This window comes from Anolis carolinensis, chromosome 4, assembly GCF_035594765.1.
Source record: "Anolis carolinensis isolate JA03-04 chromosome 4, rAnoCar3.1.pri, whole genome shotgun sequence".
NCBI lineage: Eukaryota > Metazoa > Chordata > Lepidosauria > Squamata > Dactyloidae > Anolis > Anolis carolinensis.
In genome coordinates, this window is record NC_085844.1 from 161,622,360 (window position 1) to 161,647,339 (window position 24,980).

The window sequence follows — 24,980 nt, forward strand, 5'->3', positions numbered from 1 at the left end:
ACACAGCGTGCCATATAGTACAGTATAGGAATCTCGCGCGCCTTTTTCTAATCCAATAGGCTGTGATCTCGCGAGATACGTTCGCCCCGCCCCCTCCTCCCCGTGAACACGATGCGACGCAGGAATGTGAAAGGATCCCGCCCGCCGCCATTTTCTTTCTTTCTTGGCAGGCAGAGCGCGCGGTAGGAAGCGGCGGAGAGGAGATGTCGGATTACTCGACTGTGCCCCCTCCTTCCTCGGGCGCGCCCGGCGGAGGCGGAGGAGGCGGTGGGGCCGTCAATGACGCTTTTAAAGACGCGCTGCAACGGGCGAGGCAGGTGGGTATCGTGAGGAAAAGGAGGAGGCGGCGGAGGAGGCCGCTCGGCCCACCGGCCTCGCTGCCTGGCGCCTAAGTAGGCCGCGGATCTCCCCCCCCCCCCCAGGACACGCCCTGCGCTCCGGAGGCTGCTCAGGAAGGCTTTCTTTTTTTCTCGGGCCTCCTCAGGAACCGCCGCCATTAACATTCTGGAGCACAAAGCGGTAGAAAGAAAAGGCCTTATGCCTGGAATTAATTCCTCTCATGCTAATTAAGGAACAATGTGGAGAGAGCCAATTAGAGCGCTTCAAGGTTCTTCATCCTTTCTTTCTGCACCTCACAATGACTGCGTTACACATTTTTGTGTATCGCGGAAATTCGTCTTGTTTGTTTGTTTTTTTCTCATGTGAGGAAGACCATATAACCCGGGGCCTTTTCACACAGCCCTATATCCCAGAATATCAAGGCAGTAAATCCCACAATATCTGCTTTGAACTGGGTTATCAGAGTCCACACTCAGATTATGTGAGATCTTCTGCCTTGATATTCTGGGATATAGGGCTGTGTTGAAGGGCCCCCAGAATATCAAGGAAATCCCTCAATCTCTGCTTTGAATTGGGTTATCTGAGTCCACACTGCCATATATCCCAGTTTAAAGCCGATAATGTGGGATTTTATTCAGCTGTGTGGAAGGGGTCCTGTTATTATCGTGTTCACTACACACAATAGAGGAACAACCTATCGACACTCAAATGGCAGAGTTTTCGAATCACATGCCTTAGAGCTTTTCCGCACAGCTTTATAATCCAGAATATCAAAGTGAATAATCCACAGTATCCGTTTTGAATTGGGAGCCCTTCCACACAGCCATATAACCCAGAATATTAAGGCAGAAAATCCCACAATATCTGCTTTGAACTGGGTTGTCTGAGTCCACACGTATATCCCAGTTTAATGCAGATAATGTGGGATTTTATTCAGTTGTGTAGAAGGGGACTGGGTCAACACTGCCATATAACCCAATTCAAAACAAATAATGTGGGATTTTACACAGTTGTGTGAAGGGGGCCGGAGTCCATGCCCATATAATCTAATCCATATAAAGCAAAAAATGTGGAATTTTATACAGTGGTCTGGAAGGTCCTTAGAATCACTGGGCTGGAAGAGACCCTGAGGGTCATCGGGTCCAACTACCTACCAGGCAGCAGCACACAATCCAAACCCTCTCGACAGATGGCCATCCAGTCTCCACCACGCTCTTGAGGCAACATATTTTTCTGCCGAATAGCTCTCGCAACCAGGAAGTTCTTCCTAATGTTTGGGTGGAATCTCTTCCTGCAGTTTGAATCCATTACTCCCTGCCCTGGTTTCCGCAAAACAAGTCTCCCCCCCCCCCCCCCCAATGTAACATCATCCTTTCAAATATTTAAATATGGCTATCCTCTCAGCCTTCTTTTAATTAACTTTCAATTCTTTGCTGCTCTCAAGATAATCTGCCCTGCTTTATTCAAATTGAAGAGCTCCATCATTCCCTCAAGGAGTATGTGCTGCCAGAATAAAACTTTGCAACACATGCATCTTTTTTCTCTCTTGCTCTCCTTTTCTAGTCATTTAGTAACCAGAGAGTCTTCATAATTTAAAAAATTGTAATTACAAAAGTGTTCTTGTGAGCAGAAAGAACGCTGAAATCTTGTTTCTCTAGCTTGCAAACCAGGCAACAGTAAAATCACTTCATTTCTGTGAGTAGTTTCAGATTTTTTTTCTTTGCCATTCTAAGAAGGAAAACTCACTTCAGTTGAATTTGTTTTTCTGTTTTGGTTTATCTCACAATAACTTGATGAGGCCTAGTAGAGACAGACTGGCAGACTTCTGGTTCTATCATGCTTTACTGTAAACAGTGCTGTGATTCCACTTTTAACTTCCATAGCAACGTATTATGGAATCCTGGAATTTGTAGTTTAGGGACATTGAGAATTCTCAGCCAGAGAATGAAACTGCAAAACCCAGAATACCACAAAGCGTTGCCATGGTGGTTAAAGCAAATAATAGCACTATAACAGTGTAGAATATACATATGTGATCAAAGAGTCCCACATATTCCACATCTTGCATGATGTATAAAAGTAAAGGTTAAAGTAATTCTCAAGAGTGATTCTTCAGATATCAAAGTCAAATCTGCACTGCTCAGATATAAATGAACTGCCCTTACTCTTCACCTTGTCACACGACATGCAGTTGCCATAGCAAGCCTTCTCACACTGCTATGGATCTGTGGACAACCGTTTCCCAGGTAGTCAAACATTCTGGAAGGAGCTAGCACAATGCTAACAGGTCTTTCCCCATTTTTCTCATCACTTCACTGGTTGAGCACAGAGAAGTTCTGCTTGCATAATATGTCCAGTATACTAGCGTAATACTACAATAGTAATGCAAATAGTCTATATGTAGTATAATTATCTTTGAGATGTAGTATAATTATCTATGGAGTGTTGCTATATTCTTGTATCCGCACCTCAGAGGACTGAAAGAGACCCATAATGGTAACAGTCATAGCCACATATTTAGCCTAGCACTTCCTTTGGCAGATTATGGTAGCACTAGTTTCTGAACTCAGTAGGTGGAATAGCTTTGGTGTCAGGGGAAGTAATCTTTACTTATAACATAGCTTCTTAAACTGTGGGTCCCAGTCCCCTTAGCTCAATTTTGGGGTCACACAAACTAGGCAACAGTAAAAAGTTTCTGAGTGCCACCCAGACATCTACATGAATCTGTTAGCAACAATATGCAATATTCACAGTGGACTCTGTAGAAAATGCTTTAGCTGTACTTCATAAAGGGGGAAATCAGCTTGTTTAGGAAGCCATGCAAATGTAGATTTATTATCACTATACATATATACCCAGACTCATAGAAAATATCCCAGATGAAAAGGGGTCGTGAGTAGAAAAAGTTTTTAAAGCCCTGACATATAATGTAGTCAGTCAGTTCCCTGTAAACTCCAAGACTTCAGAATTGATTGCATGGTTACACATGCCAAAAATGAAATAGATTCTTTGGGCCTTCAGATATTTGCAAATGCCAAGAGCCCAAGTCAGCAAATCTAAGAGTAAGGAATACTGGAAGTTACAGTTTTTGATGGGCTTTGTTGATGAACTGAGTCAATCATTTATTTCTTATCTTTAGATTATCAGCCCCCAGAGTAACAATTGTATACCATTCAGTGAATCTTGAGAGTTAATTAATGGATTCAAACTAATATTAGGGGATTTGTAGTCATGGGGCCCTTCTACACTGCCATATAATCCAGAATATCAAGGCAGATAGTCTACATCTGCTTTGAACTGGATTATCTGAGTCTACATTGTTAGTTAATTCAGTTCAAAGCAGAAAATCTGGATTTTTTACAGCTGTGTAGAAGTGGCCTGGGAGAACTGTTTTTAAATATTTGTAAGGAGCCTCCGGTGACTCAGTGTGTTAAAGCGCTGAGCTGCTGAACTTGCAGACCGAAAGGTCCCAGGTTAAAATCCGGGGAGCGGAGTGAGCGCCCGCTGTTAGCTTCAGCTTCTGCCAACCTAGCAGTTCAAAAACATGCAAATGTGAGTAGATCAATAGGCTCCAGCGGGAAGGTAACGGCGTTCCATGCATTCATGCCAGCCACATGACCTTGGAAGTGTCTATGGACAACGCCGGCTCTTCGGCTTAGAAATGGACATGAGCACCAACCCCCAGAGTCGGACACGACTGGACGTCAGGGGAAACCTTTACCTAACGCAAATAAAGGAAGTTGCTATCTTTGTCTTTATTTTCTTACAGATTGCAGCAAAAATTGGAAACGAATCAGGGACATCAGTGAATTCAAATGATTACAGCTATGGGGGACAAAAAAGACCTCTTGAAGATGGAGGTATGCTGTAATATATATATATGTAACATATAAGCTGCTAATATATTTTATTCTGCATATTATAATAACTAGCAGTTGTTGGACATGTTTAAAATCATATTTTACATTTCCTGTTCTTCATTATTATTTCTGATTAGAAAGCAGAATGATTTATATTAAACATAGGGTTCATCTTTAGATATGACTGTAATAAAGTTAACTGGTAGCATATTACATCTGCTTTTATAAGTAGATGATGTAATAGTAATGTTCATACTTTTTAAATCTGTGGTAAGGTAGGTAAAATTTGCATTGTTTAGAATGCGTCTTAAGTATAGTGTTGACATACTTATATTAAAGATTACTAGCTTCTGCAATCTTGATGTATTGCAAATATACTAATGCTCATTATTCCTTTTCAAAGCTGGTGGATTTTTATTGGAGTAGTATTGTTCAGGTGCAGCATTCTATATCTATTTTGGCAAAACAAGCATTAGAAATTTGGGAGGGAAATGTCTTACTCTTAACATGTTTAAACCCTATTAAAATCATGCTGTGGGTTTTTTTAAAAAAATACTAAAATATGTAGCAAATGTTCTTGTTTCTTAAAGCTTGTGATCTTAACCAGGTTTAATATATTTTCTCAACGTATTGTGTAGTTTTTTTTAATAATTCATGAAGATAGTTTTCTGACATCAGAGGCATAAATAGGTTTTGAAGGATTGTGGTTTTGTTTACAGAAATTTCTAAGACTCTTGACAAGGAGTACTTGAGTACTTTATTTAAGTCCCTTTTTATTAAAAGTGAGGTTTTTGATATTCAAAAATGAGCTAATGATGCTTCAAATGATGTATGTAATGTATTCTTTTTATTTTATGTGTAGATGGCTCTTGGACAAGTCCGAGCAGTACAACACACTGGGAGGGAATGCCCTCTCCTTTTAAAGGCAGGAATTTTTATTTATTACCTGTGTTTAGTATGTAAACGTGAAATGAACTAGTGGATCTTTTGAAATGGATGACACAGATATTTCTTGGAATATGTGTCTTTTACTGCACTTAATTATGGTGTTCCATCTATTCCTGAATATGGGGTGGGAAGGAAACATTTGAAATAATTTTTATCAGATATTAGTTACCTACTACTTTCACTCATACTAAACGGATTTCAATGGTAGTGGCTTTGAAGCTACTGTTTTGAAGTCTTACACCATGAAAGTTTCAGTGTTTAGCTAGGAAGTCTATATGACAGTTCCCAGACTGAAATCGTATTGCTATTTGTTGGTTAAGTTTTAAATTTTGATTTTCTATTTAGTATTGTGGTTGTTGTCAGACATAATTGTAAAATGATGATTTATCACAATGGTGGTCGTTTCAGTTTTTGTTACAGAAGCATCATTAGCTTTAGTGTCAAATTGCTAATTATATGATTAAATGTTTGTTTGCTACTCTATAGAGACTGGACGTCCATAAAAGTGCGTTTAAACCTGTGTGCCTTATTAAATTGTTCAACATTTCATCTGATAAATGGAAGTGCTTTGTATTTTTCCCGTGATTATACTAACCAAATGTTAAACATCAAAGATTTTTCCTTGTTTAGATGATCTGTTCCCTGAATTTTCAAAACATGCTAAAGTGCATTGGACAAGTTGCATTTTGCACTTCTGGAACAGCCATTTATTTACAATTTCTATATTGGTTATCAAAAACGTTTTTAAAAATCTTAATTTTGCAGATCAACCAGAGCCTAAGAAGGTTGCTCCTCCAAATAATGATTGTAAGTATATTTTTATCAATTACTTTGTAATCATCAAGACATGTTTCAAAAACGAGTGTTTAGTGTCCTAATCTGCAGATAATGATGACATACCATTATCTATTAGTATATAGTACAGTTACTGACCTGCCAAAAATAACCTGAAGTAACCAAACCCTGGAAGCTAAGCAGTATCAGTATGAGGTAGTATTAGGTGAGAGGCCTTCAGTGAATACTAGGTGCTACGGGCTATATTTTAGCGGAAGGAACTGACAAAACTCACTTCTTGAGTATTCTTTGCCTCAGAAAACTGTATGAAAATTGTAGGGTTGCCATAAGTCAACAAGCATCTTGAAGTCACACACACAGTTGCTGACTCTTTTCTTCCATACTTAGTAGCATTTATTAGCTGTGGAGATGACATTACATTTGAAGCCCCTCTGTATTATCAGCTCTTCAGAACGTTTGAGGGAATGGGCCTTAAAATTGCCAGATTAGAGGAGTACTTGATGTTTCTAAAAATTAATAGAATTAGTATATTTGCAAATGTTGACATCTTAGTATATTTACTTCAGATCTTCCTAGTTTTATCAGAAGTTGGAGTGTATTTGGTATTTAGGGCTTCATTACACTAGAGTTTGGATCCACTTTAAATCCACTTTAGGGAGGGGCCTTTAACCAGCTCAGCGAGACAGGTCCTGGGCCTCACCAAATTACAAACCCCAGAATTCTGCAGAAGGCAGAAATCAGATTTAAAGTGGATAAATGTGAGGCCCTTAGAAATAGGCCCTTACATTTCTGCAGGCATGTGCATGTTACAAATTAAATCTTACAGAGGGTGTGCATTTAGTTGTGTTTAGCTCTCCATCAGATATTCTTTTCACCCTTAACTTTGATTATGGAAGTACAAATAGGATTTGATTTAAATATGGGAATTTCAGCAATAATGTTTTGGAATGAAAAATCTTTGAATGGTTGAAGCATCTTTCCTTTGTCTATTCCATAATTTAGAGTTAAGAGTATGAAAAAGCCAGACTATTAAGTTTCTGCTATCAAAAGCCATCTTCCACCCAACACTAAATTCTCTAAAGTGTTTAGAGCTATAGCTCTTGGAAAGGGAGGATTAAAAATACAATTAAGTTTTAATTTTTTGTACTGCATAACTACATTGCTAGTGCTTCGGCAGTAGCAGTAGCCTTTGTAGTGCAGGTATGGGCAAAGTACATATCTTCCTCTCCCAATGGTCTTCATGGTGGGCTGCAACCTGCTAGCATTCTGACCAAAACTAGCCAGTGATTTCATAAAAGGGCATGATTGACATTACCACAGACCACTGGGATCTTTCTCCCCAGCACTGAAGCAAGCAAATAAGTAATTTGGGGACAAAAATTTCTTTGTAGGAGGTACCTGGGGAACTGATAATGCAGCCTCCCACAGTTGGCAATTCCTGATTTTTAAATATTGAAACCTCTTTGTGATTTTTGGCCCACCCTGTAGTAAGATATTTGATGTAAATTGGATCAGGTCTCTCGTACAAGTAGAACTATGAAGACAAGAATGTCAAACAAATTATTCTCCCCCCCCCCCCCTCCAAAAAAAACCCTAGTTAGTGGGAAGATCTAGCCCTTTCTCTCTGAAAATTTCTATTTGATCTTGGCAGAGGGCAATTCTGTGTGAGGAAATCTTAAAGAGGGGCTTTTTTCATTTGCTTTGTATGTATTTTGGCTAAGTTGTATTTTAGTCTAAGATTCTGTTAAATGAAAATACTAAATCGAAAAATGTTTTTCTACTGTAAGAATTGTGCTAAGTGATTTAAATTATCCTACCATCTAATAGCCTTTACAGACACATTGAATCTTCTTTTCATTTTGTTCATGGTTCATTGGCTCCATCCCATAATTTTAATTGAGTTTTAAGCAGTGCCATCTAACGGTAATACTGTATATCCTGCACAAAGGTATATAATGCTGCCAGTAAGCCCATTCTTTAGTTTAAAATTCCATCTTTTTTTCCATCAGATCAAGGTTCTGGAAAAAACCCACTATAATAGATATAATTGTTCAGAAACATGTTTCAGTTCATGCACATCTTGAGTTTTCTCAAGTCCATGAAGATCAAATTGAGAGTTCAATATCTGAAACAGTTCATCTTTGAAAGACAGTTAGGAAACCTGAATAATGCTAATATTTTCAACAGTAAAATTAATATTTAGCAGTACAGTCCTGTAGAGCCCCTGGTGGCGCTGCGGGTTAAACCACTGAGCTGCTGGGCTTGCTGACCGAAAGGTCGGTGATGCGAATCCAGGGAGCAGAGTGAGTTCCTGCTGTTATCCCCAGCTTCCGTCAACCTAGCAGTTTGAAAACATGCAAATATGAGTAGATCAATAGGTACTGCTTCGACAGGAAGGTAATGGCACTCCATGCAGTCATGCCGGCCACATGACCTTAGAAATTGAGATGAACACCAGCCCCCTATAGTCGGACATGGCTAGACTTAATGTCAGGGGAAAACCTTTACCTTTTTAGTACAGTCCTAAGGTTATCTTCTCAGGTGGAAGAAATACTGAGTTCAGTAGAGCTTACTCCCCTGTAAATAGGTGTAGGGTTACATTTTAAATTATCTCGGGGGGTTACTAGTTCTACAGCATCACTTAAAGTGGTATTGATGCTACCAATATTGAGTTCAGTGGGCTAAATATCAAGGGGTTTTTTGCCATCCCTTCTTTCAACAGTGAGATATTTACTATGTCGCTGGCAATGAGTAATTAAAAAGTAAACAATAATAAAAACAGTATTAGAATGTAACTGTAAAACTAGGATGCAAAGAAGGAACTTGATGAGAGTTGTTCCATGCCTTAATAGTGCCACTGAAAAGGCCCTATCCCACAGTCGTTTCAGAAGATCTTAAGTCCTTTTATTGTTGTGTGCCTTCAAGTCATTTCCGACTTAACAGTGACCCTATATTAAGCTTTCTTGGCAAGATTTGTGCAGCGGGAGTTGCATTTGCCTTCCTCTGAGGCTGAGAACCGGTGACTGCCTAAAGTCACCCAGTGGGTTTTCATAACCCAAGTAGAGATTCAAACCCTGATCTTCAGAGCTGTAGACAATACTCAAACCATTAAACCACACTGGTTCTATCTTAAGACCCTTGCAGGTTTATGTTTGTTTCTAACACACTTTCCTCACAGAGAGCCTAAGGCAACTATGACATTTAGGACTGAGGTGGTGAATACTTTTCCCTTAAGGACAATAATAAAATATTTTCTTCATTAAGGAATGATATGTTTCTAATGCCAAATATATTAAGTCCTCCACTTTCACTGGAATTAGAGATGTAGGATCCCCCCAAAAATGGGAAAATTGCATTATTTAAAACATGGGAGAACATCAATAATAACCTCTGATGAAAGTTGACCGTGCAGTCACTCTGGACGACATTGAGATTCTAGAGATAACATATTGGTCAAATCCATGAGTAATCATATCTGTAAACACTAAACTCGCAAATGTAAAGGTCCAACTATTAAAGCTCATTGTTATCAACTATAATTGAATACACAATCTTTGATTTTAGCTTTTGGAAACCAGATGCCACCCATGCATCAACAACAGAGGTAAGATGTTTTTCTTCTTACCTGCTTCTTGTAACAATTGACAGTTCTCTTTTGGCTTCTCTTGGCAGTTTCTTTCATAATAGCACATAACTGTTGCAATTTGTGATAATACAAGATATGGTATATAGGTGTAAAGTGCTTATGTGGGTGCACTCTTCTGAAAGTGTGCATGTTATAAAAATACAATTTTGCATTGTGTCCGGTTGTCTTCCTCTTAATTCCTCCCACCAGAACAGTGTTCTCCATTAATTTTTTGGGTGATCTGAGGAAATCTTGGTGCTCTTCACACGTACAGTAGAGTCTCACTTATCCAAGCTAAACGGGCCGACAGAAGCTTGAATAAGCGAATATCTTGGATAATAAGGAGGGATTAAGGAAAAGCCTATTAAACATCAAATTGGGTTATGATTTTACAAATTAAGTACCAAAACATCATGTTATACAACAAATTTGACAGAAAAAGTACTTCTATACGCAGTAATGTTATGTTGTAATTACTGTATTTACGAATTTAGCACCAAAATATCACGATATATTGAAAACATTGACTACAAAAATGGCTTGGATAATCCAGAACCTTGGATAAGCAAGGCTTGGATAAGTGAGACTCTACTGTACTTAAAATCAAGATGCCAGTCTATTTAGTAGGATGCAAAAAAATAGTGTTGTGTTTAGTACATCACTGCATTGCAACAGTAACCTTCATGCTTCTCACATGGAAAAATAAAGAAACAAGAACATAGTCATTACTTTTGCTAGACTTTTCAAACTTAGAGTGTGCTACTTTGAGGTTTGCTATTGCTCTTCCAGTCTTTTATGAACTTGGTTGATAAAATATAATGTAATTATTTTAACCATGCTATGTTCAGTAACAAGAATAATATGGTCATATAAATTTTATAAGTTTTCTTCCATATAAATAACAATTCGCCATATATTTGGGCTTCTTTGTGTCTTGTATCTTTAAATGTTAAAGCTAGAAAAAGCTATTCTAAATTCTATAAAATATATATAAATTACTTGCATTGCTCTGATAATATTTTGAGGATTTTGACTCTGGAAATAATTGGCAACTAATAGGTCTTAGAGTTAATATTCATATGATTTCCATCTAACAAACCTTACAGATATAAAAAAGCATCAATTGGACTTAAACATAATGAGAAGCATGGAATACTGTATTACTCAGTAGAGATATTTGAATTCCAAGATAGGTACAAATGTTTTTATTACTTTTTCAGATCTGTGATGACAGAAGAATACAAAGTTCCTGATGGAATGGTTGGATTCAGTAAGTAGTGTAAATACTACGATAGTATCATACAAACACATGTAGACAATGCTGTTAGTGCAATAACTCATGTCTTTGTTCATTTCAAGTAATTGGCAGAGGAGGAGAACAAATCTCTCGCATACAGCAAGAATCTGGATGCAAAATACAGATTGCGCCAGGTAATTATTTTATTTGCTACACTGTTTATTTCAAGTACTAGCAATTAGTGTTAAAAATGACCATGTTGGCAGTCTGAAATAATTACAGTAGAGTCTCACTTATCCAACGTTCTGGATTATCCAACACATTTTTGTAGTCAATGTTTTCAATGTATTGTGATATTTTGGTGCTAAATTCATAAATACAGTAATTACTACATAGCATTAATGTGTAATGAACTACTTTTTCTGTCAAATGTGTTGTATAACATGATGTTTTGGTGCTTAATTTGTAAAATCATAACCTATTTTGATGTTTAATAGGTTTTTTCTTAATCTCTTATCCAGCATATTCACTTATCCAACGTTCTGCCAGCCCATTTATGTTGGATAAGTGAGACTACTGTATATGGAGTCCAAGTTAATGATTAAAAGAACGGGGTTTAATACTGAATTACAGTTTAGATTACTTTTGGGTGGTCTGGTTTTTAATAATTGGTTTAGAAGGAGTGATTAAACCTTAAATTTAACTACTGATTACTTCCTTATTTTGTGTTTGCTAATATTTCATTCTCTTTCCATTTTATAGATAGTGGCGGGATGCCTGAAAGATCTTGCATGTTAACTGGAACTCCAGAATCAGTACAGTAAGTGTTTACATAGAAATTTAAAGCCATCCGATCAAAACATGATTCATATCTTGAAGTGTGCCATATCTCATAGAACATAGCTAAACATTGTAAGAAATTGATTTGATGTCCATTAGTTATGGCTCACATTGCAAAGCTTGACGAAAATACATTTTTTGTTAGAAAGCGGCACACCTAATTGAAAAGAAAATGTTTGCTTCCATTTTTAATAAGCATATATTCTAATGTTTGACAAAAATTGTTACAAGTACTTTTTAATAATAAAGGCATTTGAACCTATTCTTGATGCTCTTCCATTGCAAACTTCTCATGAATGACATTTCCATATGTTCTACTCAGGATGGAAATTGCTGATAAAAATATTACCATATTAAATATATTTAATACAGTGTTTTCTGATTTGAAGTGAATACAAAGAGAATGATTCATCTTGAATTCAATGATTTATTAGCATGACTTGCAGATTTGTTCTGTAGCAGCCAAGACTGAAAGTATTATAAACTATAGTCAAGTTATAATATACAATTGTGAAACTATTATCTTGTTCTCAAGCCCAGAACACAATGTGATTTTATCTCCCATTTTAAACTGACTGCTGACAGTACAAATATAACTCAGGAGTTTCTCAACTGTCATTTCTGATATTTCTGCAGACAATAAAATACCAGTTCCAGTTATGTGATAGGATGGAATAGGACTAAAAAGACTTTATGCCTTTTGACAGTGTTTCTGCTTATAAAAGTGCAGTTTTAGTCATTTATGTGATATTTTCTTGATTTTAGTGAACACCAGTTCCTATCAGTTGATAGTTGTTGATTTTCAGAACTGTTACTCTCATAAATTTTTTTCAAGGTCTGCAAAGAGATTGCTTGATCAGATAGTTGAAAAGGGAAGACCTACACCAGGATTCCATCATGGTGATGGTCCAGGAAATGCAGTCCAGGAAATTATGATCCCAGCAAGCAAAGCAGGATTGGTTATCGGAAAGGGTGGAGAGACAATAAAGCAACTACAGGTAAGCTGTTGGCATTCTACCTTTGGGTAAATGCATGAACATTCCGAATTTGCATGATCTGTACAGGTTAATTTTATTAAATAGGAGAGAGCAGGCGTTAAGATGGTCATGATTCAAGATGGACCACAGAACACTGGAGCAGACAAACCTCTCAGGATCACAGGAGATCCTTACAAAGTTCAAGTAAGAAATTTTGAAACTTCAAAAAAAAACCCACCTTCTCTCTATATGTGACGTGCTTTAAATGTTATGGAATCTAAATTATACTTAATTCTCTTTCAGCAAGCAAAGGAAATGGTTTTAGATCTCATTCGTGATCAAGGTGGTTTTAGAGAGGTGCGCAATGAATATGGATCAAGAATAGGAGGCAATGAAGGGCTAGATGTAAGTATGAGAACATTTGTACAATATACTCTGTAGTGTTTTTGTTTTGCAGGACTTATTTTATCTATACCAGTAGAATAATTAGACAAGAATAATGCAAAATTATTTTGGTTATCAATACTATCAAGTTGGAAGGAAATTGATAATTGTAAAACCACTTGTCCACACCTTAGTAATGATCCAGTTAATCCTATAATATACAATGAAATTAATTTGATGGGATTCTTAAGAACTTTTAGCTGTTTTTTTGTTTTCCTCTGACAGCTTCACTTAATTGTTTCTTTTCTCATGTGGGCTACTAGTAAACCCTGAGTTGTGCCAAAATCAGGGTTTGGTTTATATAAAGCTATACATTAAAACAAACTGGATTTGATTTCAAACAGATTCTGAAACTTTTTTAAAAATATCTTTTGTTTCTTTAAGGTTCCAATACCACGATTCGCTGTTGGGATTGTAATTGGAAGAAATGGAGAAATGATAAAAAAGATACAGAACGATGCTGGTGTGAGGATCCAGTTTAAACCAGGTGAGCTACTTTCTGAATGCAGGACTAAAATTGCAAATTTAATCTCCATCTGTAATATTTAAGAAAAACTTATTAAAACATTGCATTCACTTTTCAGATGATGGAACAACTCCTGACAGAATAGCACAAATCACAGGACCTCCAGACAGATGCCAGCATGCAGCAGAAATTATTACAGACCTCCTTCGAAGTGTTCAGGTTAGATAATAGTTTGTAAACATACTCTTGGGTTGACTGCAAAATACTGGTTTAGAGTTTCTGTAAAAACTCTTTGTTCTGAATTTACATTTATAATATGTTAAACTCAACATATTTTCTTGCCATTTTTAATGGTGAAAAATGTTGATGGCTTTAAAATTCAAAATAACATTGGAGAAATAGGGGAGAAGTGTTAAATCGTAAACATAATTTAAATAGGTGTGTGGAAACCTTGTTTAGCTGAATTACTCTGTACATAACTGTGATACTCCTTTTGACCTAGAAGAAACACTCCCACAAATTACTGTTGTGTGATTGAAAATCTTGATCTTACACCTAAGATTGCAGAATTGGTATTTGATAGATATCCCTCATGAACACAATTGTTACACTTTCTAGTTATGAAAAGATATTGAAGAATTCATGCATTCTGGAAGTGTGGTTCCAAAAATAAAACCAAGTTGATTGCATGATGAAGCTAGCCTATTACACAGAAGCATATGACAGACTCCATGTCATCTTGCTTTCTAGAAAAAAGTCAGGTTCTGAAATAGTTCCTGTCGTGAAAAGTGCCATGTGCTGTGTCTAACTTCTAGGTATAAACTGATGAAGAGATTCTTAATTTAGGCACTTTTAAAACATTTTGCTTATGGTATTAAACAGATCAGAAAAGACAGTACAGGTGTTTTGTCTTTTGCAAAGAGAGAATTGGCTCTTTTTAAGGAAATAATTGTGTGAACTAGTTTTTGAGATGTTGTCACATATTAAAATAATTCACTTTGTTAGTTTTCAATAATGTTCCTGTATTGGCTGCTTTTCCATATCAATCCAGGCTGGCAATCCTGGTGGCCCAGGGCCTGGAGGTCGTGGAAGAGGTAGAGGTCAGGGCAATTGGAACATGGGACCCCCTGGTGGACTGCAAGAATTCAATTTTATTGTGCCCACGGGAAAGACTGGATTAATTATTGGGAAAGGTAAGATCCTGAACTTCTTTACAATGAGGAAGCTTATTCAACTTTTGTTTGCTTCGGAGAGCTCCAGTAGCAGATGAACTAAAAGAGGCCATTTTACATTCTGTAGTCCAGCCCCTTTATACACATGTCATACAAATAAATATTTTTGTCATATTTGTTGAATGGCCAAATGGCCTTCAGAAACATCTTCACAAAATGTGAATTAGATTAATTCAATTGCCTCTACTGAGATGTCTTTTGAAACGAGGGTGCTCCAGCACATACCCATCCATCTTCTTGGTGCAGCCAGCTTGACTGCAGATGACTTTATTTGGCTATTATACATCCTGTTGCTGGATTCCTCACTGTTCCAAATAGGAAGACAGTGGATTGATATTCAACATGTAAGTCTTACCTGCATATGAAAGAATCTAAACCCACATCCTATAGATTAGTTGTTCACAATTTTGCTTATCCAGATTTATTTAAAGTTAATGTAATGAAACATTGTCAGCAACACTGAATGATCTATAGCAGAGTTGATGATGGTCTGTGTATAGTAGCATTGTTTTTCCTTTAAGAACAAGAGGGTTTGTGACCTCTTCTTAGAACCCAAAAAATTTATGAAATAAAGAGGGTAGCAAAATACAGTTTAGATTGCTGTATTTGACTAAAGTTGGTACAAAAAGGTAATGCAAAACAATAATAGAGGTCCTATTTGCTTTAAGGTGTGATAAAAATGTTCAGGAGACCATGGTTTTTGTTAAATATGTTAAATAGAACTTGGTGTTTGTCTACTTAATTTTTCCCAGGTGGTGAAACTATCAAGAGCATTAGCCAACAATCTGGTGCTAGAATAGAACTTCAAAGGAATCCTCCACCGAATGCAGACCCTAACATGAAATTGTTTACTATCCGGGGGACACCACAACAGATTGATTATGCTCGTCAGCTCATAGAAGAAAAGATTGGAGTGAGTATTCTGGAAAATCTGCTTATTATTTAAATTTCTGATGGGTTAAAAACTGGTAGTTCTGCAGGGTGGGTGAGGACAATTAGACAGTATTAGTGCATAGTTGTTATTTATTTATTTGTATCCTGCCCTTCTCACCTCAAAGGAGTCTCAGAGCAGCCTTACAAAAGCAACAATTTGATGCCTCACATATATACATCGATAAATACTCAAACACATTAAAATCCAAAATAATTAAAACATTAATTAAAATAACACAGTCCAAGTCATAACATTTTCTTTTAAGGTAACCAGGTGCTGTAGACTGTTTCAGAGGAATGAACTGGCAAAACCAGTTCTGAGTACCCCTTGTCTTTAAAAACCTTGTAAAATTAATGGATTGTCAATAAGGCACACACACATAACATTCAGCCATTGATAGTTTTGCACTTGAGTACAGTAATATGCTAGCTATCAATGGATTTGTCTTTGTGTGCCGTAGGGTACTTTGATTGGCAGTCATGACATCATTTGCTCTGAACAGTTCCAGTTTATCCTGGGAACAACAAGTGAAAAACTTGTCTTTCAATATGTTAAGTTTGAATTCTTTCAATGTAGAGATAAGATAATACAGAGAACCTAGTGGTGATCATTATGAAAATGTTAACTGCAAAATTGTTGTGTAGAAATAGAACATATCAGCTGTTGCTATGGAATTCCTGTCATATCTGCTCCATGAGATAACCCAACTCTCTAGAGCAGCTCTGCACAACTTGCAACCCTCCAGGTGTTTTGGACTTCGGCTCCCAGAATTCCTGACAGTTGGAACAGCTGGCTAGGGCTTCAGGGAGTGGGAGGGCTGCAAGTTGTTCAAGCCTGTTCCAGTGCAAAGATTTTTAAAGTGGGGGTTGCAATCACAAATGGGGTTGCGAAAGTGAGTGGTGGAGGTTGTGAACAATTTGGCCAAAAATGTGTGGACAAAGAGGAGGAATTAGGGTCCTGGTTGAGAAGGGAAAATTGTGTTGGACTAAGAAAGAGGAGGGATTGGGCTACTGCTTGAGAAAGGGGGAAAGTTGTGTGTTTCTATACTTATTTTGTATATCTGGGGTGATGCAAAAAATTATCAGGCACAAGTAAAAAAAGGAGGCACAAGTAAAAAAAGTATGAAGGATGTTTTAGATGGGAAAGGGAACCATTCTTCCAGCAGTAGCCATTGTGGTAGCAAACAGGAATTACTTCTATGAAGGAAACATTTGGAGAATAGGACTTTGCTAAATTTGTGGACAAGGTACTGCTTTCAGTGGATGGAAAGAAATCAAGGTGACTACAGGAGTTAACTTCCATTGTGTCTTTTTGGCAGGGTCCGGTGAATCCATTGGGTCCCCCTGTGCCACATGGGCCTCATGGGGTTGTTCCTGGGCCACACGGGCCTCCTGGGCCGCCTCCAGGAGCCCCAATGGGGCCTTACAATCCAGCTCCTTACACCCCTGGCCCTCCTGGTCCAGCACCTCAGTAAGTAACTTTCTGTTGGAAATAACATTTACAGGGCAATACGTACATGGGATTAAAAATCATTCATGTGGAGGGAAAATTCTTTCATCAACATTTTAAAAAAACTAATTACACAATCCAGGTTTCTGTAAATTATAGTAATAGATTTGGAAAGGTCACTGGGGAAACGTTTAGACATTTGCTTTCAAGAGAATCCTTCCTTTCTGTCTGTAATTTCATTCTGGGGCAGCTAGAATATAAACCATGATTATTTTTAACTACCAACACTCAGTCAGAATGTGTGAAGTAATACTTGCTTTCTAAGCATTAAGCTTTTTCATTCAACATTAACCATGCATAGCTTTGCATAACACACATATCCATACAAAAACTGTTTTCAGACAGTTTTTAAGAAAAATTAATTTGGAGTAGAAATGAAAGCTGTGGAAAGTTAGACTTCAATTTGTGATAGCTTTTTAGGACAAGGAAGAAATAGATAGTACCTCCCTGCGAAACCATGCTTATCATCTTTTATTTTTATCCCGCCTTTCTCCCCATAGGGATTTAAGGCGGCTAACAGTAATATGACACAATACAATAGAGTTTAAAAGCAAGGTGAATACATATACATCTGAGTATGATTTTTTAAAATTAAATGCTTGTGTCATGAATATAAAAGGTAAAATACACTTAAAATTACATTTAAAAACTAGACTGCCTTACTATTTAATTTTTTCTTGCACATCCATTGCATTAATTTTACTGGGTCAGTGCACTAAATTGTGTAAGGGTAGCTTTGAACTGAGCAGATCAATGGTATTTTTAAAAGTCATTTTAAAATAATTTTACATCATGGATAATGTGCTGTAAACCACTTGTAAAAGGGTGTTGTATGCTATTAGTACAGTCCTTTTATGTGCAGAATGTTAAACCTAGAACAGATTGTGGAATCACCTGTATTCAATCAGTTAATGCATAAAAAACATAATTTCCATTTCCGCTTAATAATAGTCTTGTGTGTAAAATTTGCATTTTAGTGGTCCTCCAGCACCATATGCACCACAAGGATGGGGTAATGCTTACCCACACTGGCAGCCACCAAATCCTCCTGACCCTGGTAAGAAGAAGCAAACTGTTCATCTACATGTGTTTGTAGAAAAAAACATGCTTGATCACTCCTATGTCAATCCAGATGCTGCTTTGCCCACCCTGCTCAACGACTTAAACCTTCCTATTCACTTGTAGAAGCCTGCTAATAGATGCGTCTAGGTTTCTTGACAATTGTGTTTATAGGTCTGAATTTGATAAAGTGAATTTTTGTGTTGGAGAGTATCAATATATAATTGCGGAATTAATTTCTATGGCAGAAAACAGTTGTAATCTGTTTCAATGCATTTTACCTAACTAAATTGCAAATGAGCAATTTTAGATAAAATTCACAGGAGGAGTTGGAAAACGGGTGCCTTCCAGATGTTTTTGGACTATTAATTCCCATCTATTCCACACATGATCAAGGATCACATGGGTGTTGTGATCCAAAACATTGGAAGGTATCAGATTAGCAACTGTTGCAAGGCCTCAAACTTTTTCCACTTGTGTCCCTTTCTGCCCGAGACATTTTTACATGATCCCAGATACGTTGATATATAAAATGGGTATTTTAAAAAATCTAATATTTACTGAAAATAAGCCAGCAATTGGGCTTGCTCCTTTTTGTGGAGTACATCTGAAGCATCTTTTGGAGAGCCCATTGCATGTTGTTGCTAACAGATTAGTGTAAATGAGTCAGAAACCTTTTACTGTTGCCAAAATATTTAGAGCCCCAACATTGAACTAAGGGGACTCAATTTGGAGTCAAGACCCACAGTTAAAAAGCAATGCCTTACAGCAATAAAGTGCATATTTGCCCAATAGGGTTGTGACATTCTGGTTGGGATGGCATTTTCTATGTTAAGTTGCTCACAGTAAAATTAAAATGAAAAGAAGTGTGAAGCCATATTAAACAAGTAGGGCAGTTGTTGACATTTATCAATGATATGGTGAACTGAAAATACCTTTTGATTTTTAGGCAAGCCAACAGATCCTAATTCTGCAGCGTGGGCAGCTTATTATGCTCATTATTACCAGCAGCAGGCACAGCCGCCACCTGCAGCTCCGCCTAGTGCTCCACCAGCCACTCAGACCAACGGGCAAGGTAGGAAAGAGCTTTAATTGATTTCCTGGGATATCTGCAGTTTAGCTACCATTCATTAGAAAATAGATTTCACTAAAACATTATGCACCTTGTAAAATCAGATTTGCAATATTGTGTAGGTTGAAAAAATTGCTAAGTTTTCCTTCAGACATAATATTTCATATACATGAAATATTCATATATATCCTACCAGATTTGCAGTTGGCTCTTTCCAACAGCCCTTGCCTCATACCATATTATTGGTATAATATAAATTATCCTTCTGTTAGGATTAAATAATCCTTAAATTAAAGTTTTTAAATAGCCAAGCCATTATCTTTGCAAAAAGTGCAATCTTTCCTGCTGTTCTGTAAATTCTGACTAAAATTGTGCTGATCACTACTTGGATGACTATTGTGGTTGAAACAACGGGGGAATTAGTGCTCTGTATTTCACCTCTATTTGATACTGCTGTTGCATTTTTGTGTCTCAGTAAAATAAATTCCCCCCAAAAATAATTTACATTATGAATTATTAGATAAATAATTGAAAATGTTTCCATTTTATTTATATTTTTCTGTGAGATATATTTTGTAGAAATTTAGCTGTTTAGCATGGTATGTGTATAAAATCCATATAGAGCTGAATGTGTGTTGTCTGTGTGTACATACATACATCCAAAACTCTTTTTTGTTTCTTTTTTTTTTTAAACTTTCTGCTCAATCAGGAGATCAGCCAAATCCAGCCCCAGCAGGACAGGTAGATTATACCAAGGCATGGGAAGAATACTATAAAAAAATGGGTACGTCTTTCTCTGCATATGTATGAGTGGTTAAAATAAAATGTTTAATTATTTTTGTTTGTAAAAGGCACTACTTCATAGGCAGTTGTACAACTAAAATTAGGAGAAGTCCACAGTAGGTACTCCTGAACTTCCTATTGTAGGCATCATTTTTAGTCTGTTGTTGCAGGTAAATAAAAATTGAGCTGGCATTTTTTGAATGCTTATCTTTAGTTGGGAAATCCACATTCCATAGTCATATGTTCACACTCAGCATCAAGTAGCATGAAATTTGAGGCCCGTTGTTTTATATGGAGAGCAGATAAGACTTGTTTGTGGGCACCCAACGGGGCTTGACCTTGTGGACAACCCTTGTGGTCTTTATCTGCAATTGCTACCCTGTTTCCCCTAAAATAAGACATCCCCAGAAAATAAGACCTAGTAGAGGTTTTGCTGAATTGCTAAATATAAGGCCTCCCCCTAAAGTAAAGACCTAGTAAAGTTTTTCTTTGGAAGCATGCAGGATCAGTAAATGTACATACCATAGATTGTTTTACATGGAAATAAAGGTAGTAACAAGAAATAATAATAATAATAATAATACATCACACAGTCCTAGACACTTGGGGAGTGCTCGACTTGTGATTTTGTGATATGAAATCCAGCATATCTATCTTGTTTGCTGTGTCATAATAAAATAATAATATAATAACTTTATTCTTGTATCCCACCTCAATCTCCCAGAGGGGACTCAGGGCAGCTTACACAGGGACAAGCCCAACAATAACATAAATATACATACGAACAGAAATTTAAAACAGTAATTTAAAAACAGTATAGCAATAAAATATAATATAGACATTCTTGAAAGGATTCACAGTTTGTTTATGCTGGTTTGTGATGACAACTGCTGTACAGTAGATAATAAATGTTCATTTTTAAAAAAATTCAACCATAAATGTGAATTCTTTGTGGAAAAATAAGACATCCCCTGAAAATAAGACCTAGCGCATCTTTGGGAGCAAAAATTAATATAAGACACTGTCTTATTTTCGGGGAAACAGGGTAAGTGAATGTCCATCCAAGCCATTGTCTTGGGGAAAATGCAGTCTCCCCCTGTGGACTGTAAATTCTGACTAAAACTGCCTTGAGGGCTACTTATCTGCATCTTCTAAGTTAATTTAAGTTACAGGCATATTTCCATAAATGACTGTTCCAAATGTTTCTTTTCTGAGAGTGGGCGGTCCTGCACAGTAATGGGGGAAGGCAGTTCTTGTCATTGCACTCCTTTTACCCCACTCCAAAACCAATTCTACAGGGCTGGGTTGCATTAGAAGCAGTTTTCAGCAAGCCCAGTGGGTTGCAGAAAGGAGGAGTGAAGAAAGGTTCTGTTGTGGCCACCAGTTCAACATGGGTTTTAACCCTGTGATCTTAAAGTTTTGAAGCAGAACTTTCTGGTATTTCTGCAATTGAGAATGTTCATTACTGAAGACTATAGGAATGAAGATATCCTGGTTATTTCTCTTTGAGAAACTGTCCACAAAGAATTAAGTACCCTTAATAATTACGGATAGAAAGCATAGCTGTAACTTGCAGTTGAATCAGTGTTAATCTTACAGACTGCTCTATACACTACTGTGTCAAATTTTCAAGACAAAATACATTGATTAAAAACTGAAGATCCAGCTACTAACAAGTAAAAAGGTTACTCAACTCTGTAATCTGGCTCTGTGGCTTCAGAATTTCAGAGTAACTTTTGACAGGTGGAAGGGGAAGTCAATACACTGCTGTAAAGAAGTAGACGTGCCTCACACTGTTGCATTGACATCTGCTCCCAAGTTCTAATCAGGCTGGCTATGGCCAAAGTGGATTTCTAAGGCACTTCCATTATTTCATTTGAGACCTTTAAAATATAAAATATCCTTAGTAGCATTGTTTGGGGAAATAAATTTCTGATTTTAACAACTCTAGCCTTTATAAAACATAATGGGGCAGAGGGTTTATTCACTAGACTTTAGACAGTTTTACGTTTCTCCAAAGAGCCCATTGCTTAGCAAAAAATTGCCAAATGCTGTTCCGTCTGAGCCAGTCAGTACAGCCTAGTAGCCACAGGTCACATAGAATTCCACATAGACATTGAGCAATTTTGCTCTGATAACTAGAAAACATGGTAAATATCAGGATATTCCTTTTTCTTCAGCCATTTTTATCCTATCCTTAGGTTATAACTGGAATTGTCTTGTTTTCAAAATAAAAATACACTTTATGAACCAAGTTCTGATTATTTTGAATATGGTTGGGGTAACACCTAGCTTTGCAGTATGTTATTTTTTTCATTGCTAGGTATATGGTCTGCCATTATTTTCATTTTCATGTTGCATGCTATACCTAGCATAGGGAGCCTGTATGATGGTGTGAGTAAAATTGGAGCCAGAGATTAGGAATAATTGATTTAAACCAAGTTTTATACATTGAAGGTTGGTCGCTATTTTATAGTCTAACCTGCTTCAAATATTTTGCTGTGAAGATAGTAAGATAATTTTATGATCTTTGGTTCCCAATTTCTTAGGTAGGATAGAAATACAGTTTTGGGGGATACCTGAGAATTCTTTTGATACCAGACTTAAGAACTCACTGTTCTTAACCACAAATGAGGTTGTGTTCATTTTTAAAAAAATGTTTCAAAAAAATAAGGCATACTCAGTTTTTCTTCTGACAATTTATTGTCTTGCATACTTTCTCAATCATTTAAAAGTTATCGACCCATATATACCTTCTTGGCTTTCTCCATGATAACAGTGGAGAATTTAGCTTTCTCCATGACAACAGTGGGGACTTTACTTTGTTTAATGCACAAAATAATATGCTTGAAAAAGCAGGTTTGAAATTATATAGTTTAAAATATACCCAATTAATCAATAGTGGTCACAATGAACTGATAGTAGAGTTGTTGTATGTCTTTCGGGCTGTGTGACCATTTTCCAGAAAGACATACAGCAACCCTGTGATCCCGGCCATGAAAGCCTTCGACAACACAACGAACTGATAGTACTTGACTCCTTTCTTTCTGCCCTCATTCTGCATGCTGTTTCAGTCACTGAAATACAAACATCTACTTGAACATTGTTTTTAAAGTGGTTTAACAGTAATGTTGTGTTTACTTTTTGAAGTAATCTTGGCAAATGGCCTCCTGTACAAACTGCCTTAACACTTAATAATTCAGAGTTGTCTTTAACATCATGTGTAGTTGGCATAAGTTCATGTACACATGAGATACACTGTTTTTCTTCCATTGTAAGACACTTTTTTCTATATAATCTCTACAAATGGAGTGCATTTTAGAATCGCAGGTATATCATGCATTTTTGGTGGTGGTACTGAAATTAGGATGCGTCTTAGAATTTAAGAAATACAGCAATTTTGGGAGATTTATGTGTGAACGTGCCGGTTATGATTTGTATACTATAGCACAGGAAATCCCCAAATATAGCCACGGATTATGCCATTGAGAAGTAGGATTCTGTGAGATGCCTTGCAAATGCTGAATTCAGAAACAGACAGGGGGTGCCAAGTAGTCTTGTTGGGTTTAACTTAAAGCCGCCTTTTTAAAAAAAAGTACAAGAAAATACAAACTTAATGTCACCTCTTTTTTGTACTGAGCTTCTAAACAGCAAAGAATTCTTCCACTGTATTCTTGTCTGTAATTTCGGTGTGCCTGGGAGACATTTTTACATTAAAATGTGGGGGGTTTTTCAGGTCAACCAGGGCAGCCACAAGATTATTCAAAGGCTTGGGAGGAATATTACAAGAAGCAAGGTAATGTCTGTTAGAAATGAGATTATTTTGAGCTCCTATTGTCCCTTTTACGGCACCAGAGTTGTGTAATCTGTCCCTCTTCCAGGCCAGGCCGTTCCCGCTCCAGCCGGAGCCCCACCCACAGGCCAGCCGGATTATAGCGCCGCTTGGGCTGAATACTATAGACAGCAGGCGGCCTATTATGCCCAGACAAGTCCACAAGGAATGCCGCAACACCCTCCAGCACCACAGGTATAACAGTCTTGAATAACATGGGTGAGATTGGTTTTTTACTTATTTTGTGGGCTTTTTGTTTTTCCTTTTTTTGCATGTCTCCCACTTTGATATATTTCTGGAGTATGCATTTTTCCTGGCAATGAGTAACTAGTAAATGAATTCATGCTCTGTTAACTGGAGTTCTGTCTTTCCTTTGCATACGCTCAGTGCTTTTGATCTAAAAATTTCTCCCCCCAGGGTTTTTGAAAAGCCATGCAGGAAGCCACCACCATTACATTAACAACATTTTCTTTCTTAAAGGCTTCACTCCTGAGTTAGAGCAATGTAAAAAAGATTTTCTTTAACTTTTTGTGTATTTCTTATGTATTTCTTCGCACAGGGCCAATAATAAGAAGTGGACAATACAGTATTTGCTTCATTATGTGGGGGAAAAAACCTTTGTTAAATGTATGGATGCAGACGCCTTGATGAAGATCATAATTTTTGTTTGGTTAAAAAAAATAGTGTTTTTGAAAATGTACAAAATATCTATCACTTCTGATAGGAGGTAATATTTCTGTGTAGAAATGGAAATTGGTTTGTTTTTAGTACATTAGTGTAGATGTACACATTCCAGCAAATGTATTTGCAACTATTATGTGGTCAATGCTTTGTGATATAAATGTACTTTTTCAATGTATACTTGATCACTTTTAAATGCCTGTTTTGTGCTTTACAATAAATAATATGAAACCTCCTGTGTCGGTAAGTTGGATATGTGGATACTTGAGAATGCAAGGATTTGTTATAGAAATGCTGTACATGTACACAAATAAGACTTTTTTCCCCCTTTGGAAGTTTGGGCTTCA

The 24,980-nt window shown here is 37.0% G+C and overlaps 1 protein-coding gene across 7 annotated transcripts; it reads left to right on the top strand.

Moving 5' to 3' along the window:
- The first annotated feature begins 116 nt into the window (after positions 1-116).
- On the top strand, positions 117-24,655 carry fubp1 (far upstream element binding protein 1). 7 transcript variants are annotated; one of them, XM_062979557.1, is made up of 22 exons: positions 118-317; positions 4,109-4,199; positions 5,062-5,124; positions 5,913-5,954; positions 9,507-9,546; positions 10,788-10,837; positions 10,927-10,998; positions 11,567-11,624; positions 12,480-12,642; positions 12,727-12,825; positions 12,925-13,026; positions 13,450-13,552; positions 13,650-13,750; positions 14,583-14,724; positions 15,516-15,676; positions 17,016-17,167; positions 18,184-18,263; positions 19,215-19,340; positions 20,047-20,121; positions 23,857-23,916; positions 24,002-24,171; positions 24,512-24,651. In XM_062979557.1, the coding sequence occupies exons 1-21, from the start codon at positions 204-206 to the stop codon at positions 24,151-24,153; spliced, it is 2,046 nt and encodes a 681-aa protein (XP_062835627.1). In that variant the 5' UTR covers positions 118-203; the 3' UTR covers positions 24,154-24,171; positions 24,512-24,651. The 7 variants fall into 7 exon arrangements, with proteins under 7 accessions (XP_062835628.1, XP_062835627.1, XP_016850365.1 ...); XM_016994876.2 differs by lacking the exon at positions 24,512-24,651 and adding an exon at positions 24,370-24,505 and having other exon boundaries at positions 24,002-24,147; XM_016994875.2 differs by having other exon boundaries at positions 119-317; positions 24,002-24,147; positions 24,512-24,655.
- The last annotated feature ends 325 nt before the right edge of the window (positions 24,656-24,980 follow it).

Bases quoted from the DNA above. Each gene is read 5' to 3' on its own strand.
- fubp1 (XM_016994876.2), top strand. From the start codon at position 204: ATGTCGGATTACTCGACTGTGCCCCCTCCTTCCTCGGGCGCGCCCGGC. The intron at 5,125-5,912 runs GCAGGAATTTTT...TTAATTTTGCAG, and splicing joins AATGCCCTCTCCTTTTAAAG to ATCAACCAGAGCCTAAGAAG. The intron at 17,168-18,183 runs GTAAGTAACTTT...TTTGCATTTTAG, and splicing joins CCTCCTGGTCCAGCACCTCA to TGGTCCTCCAGCACCATATG.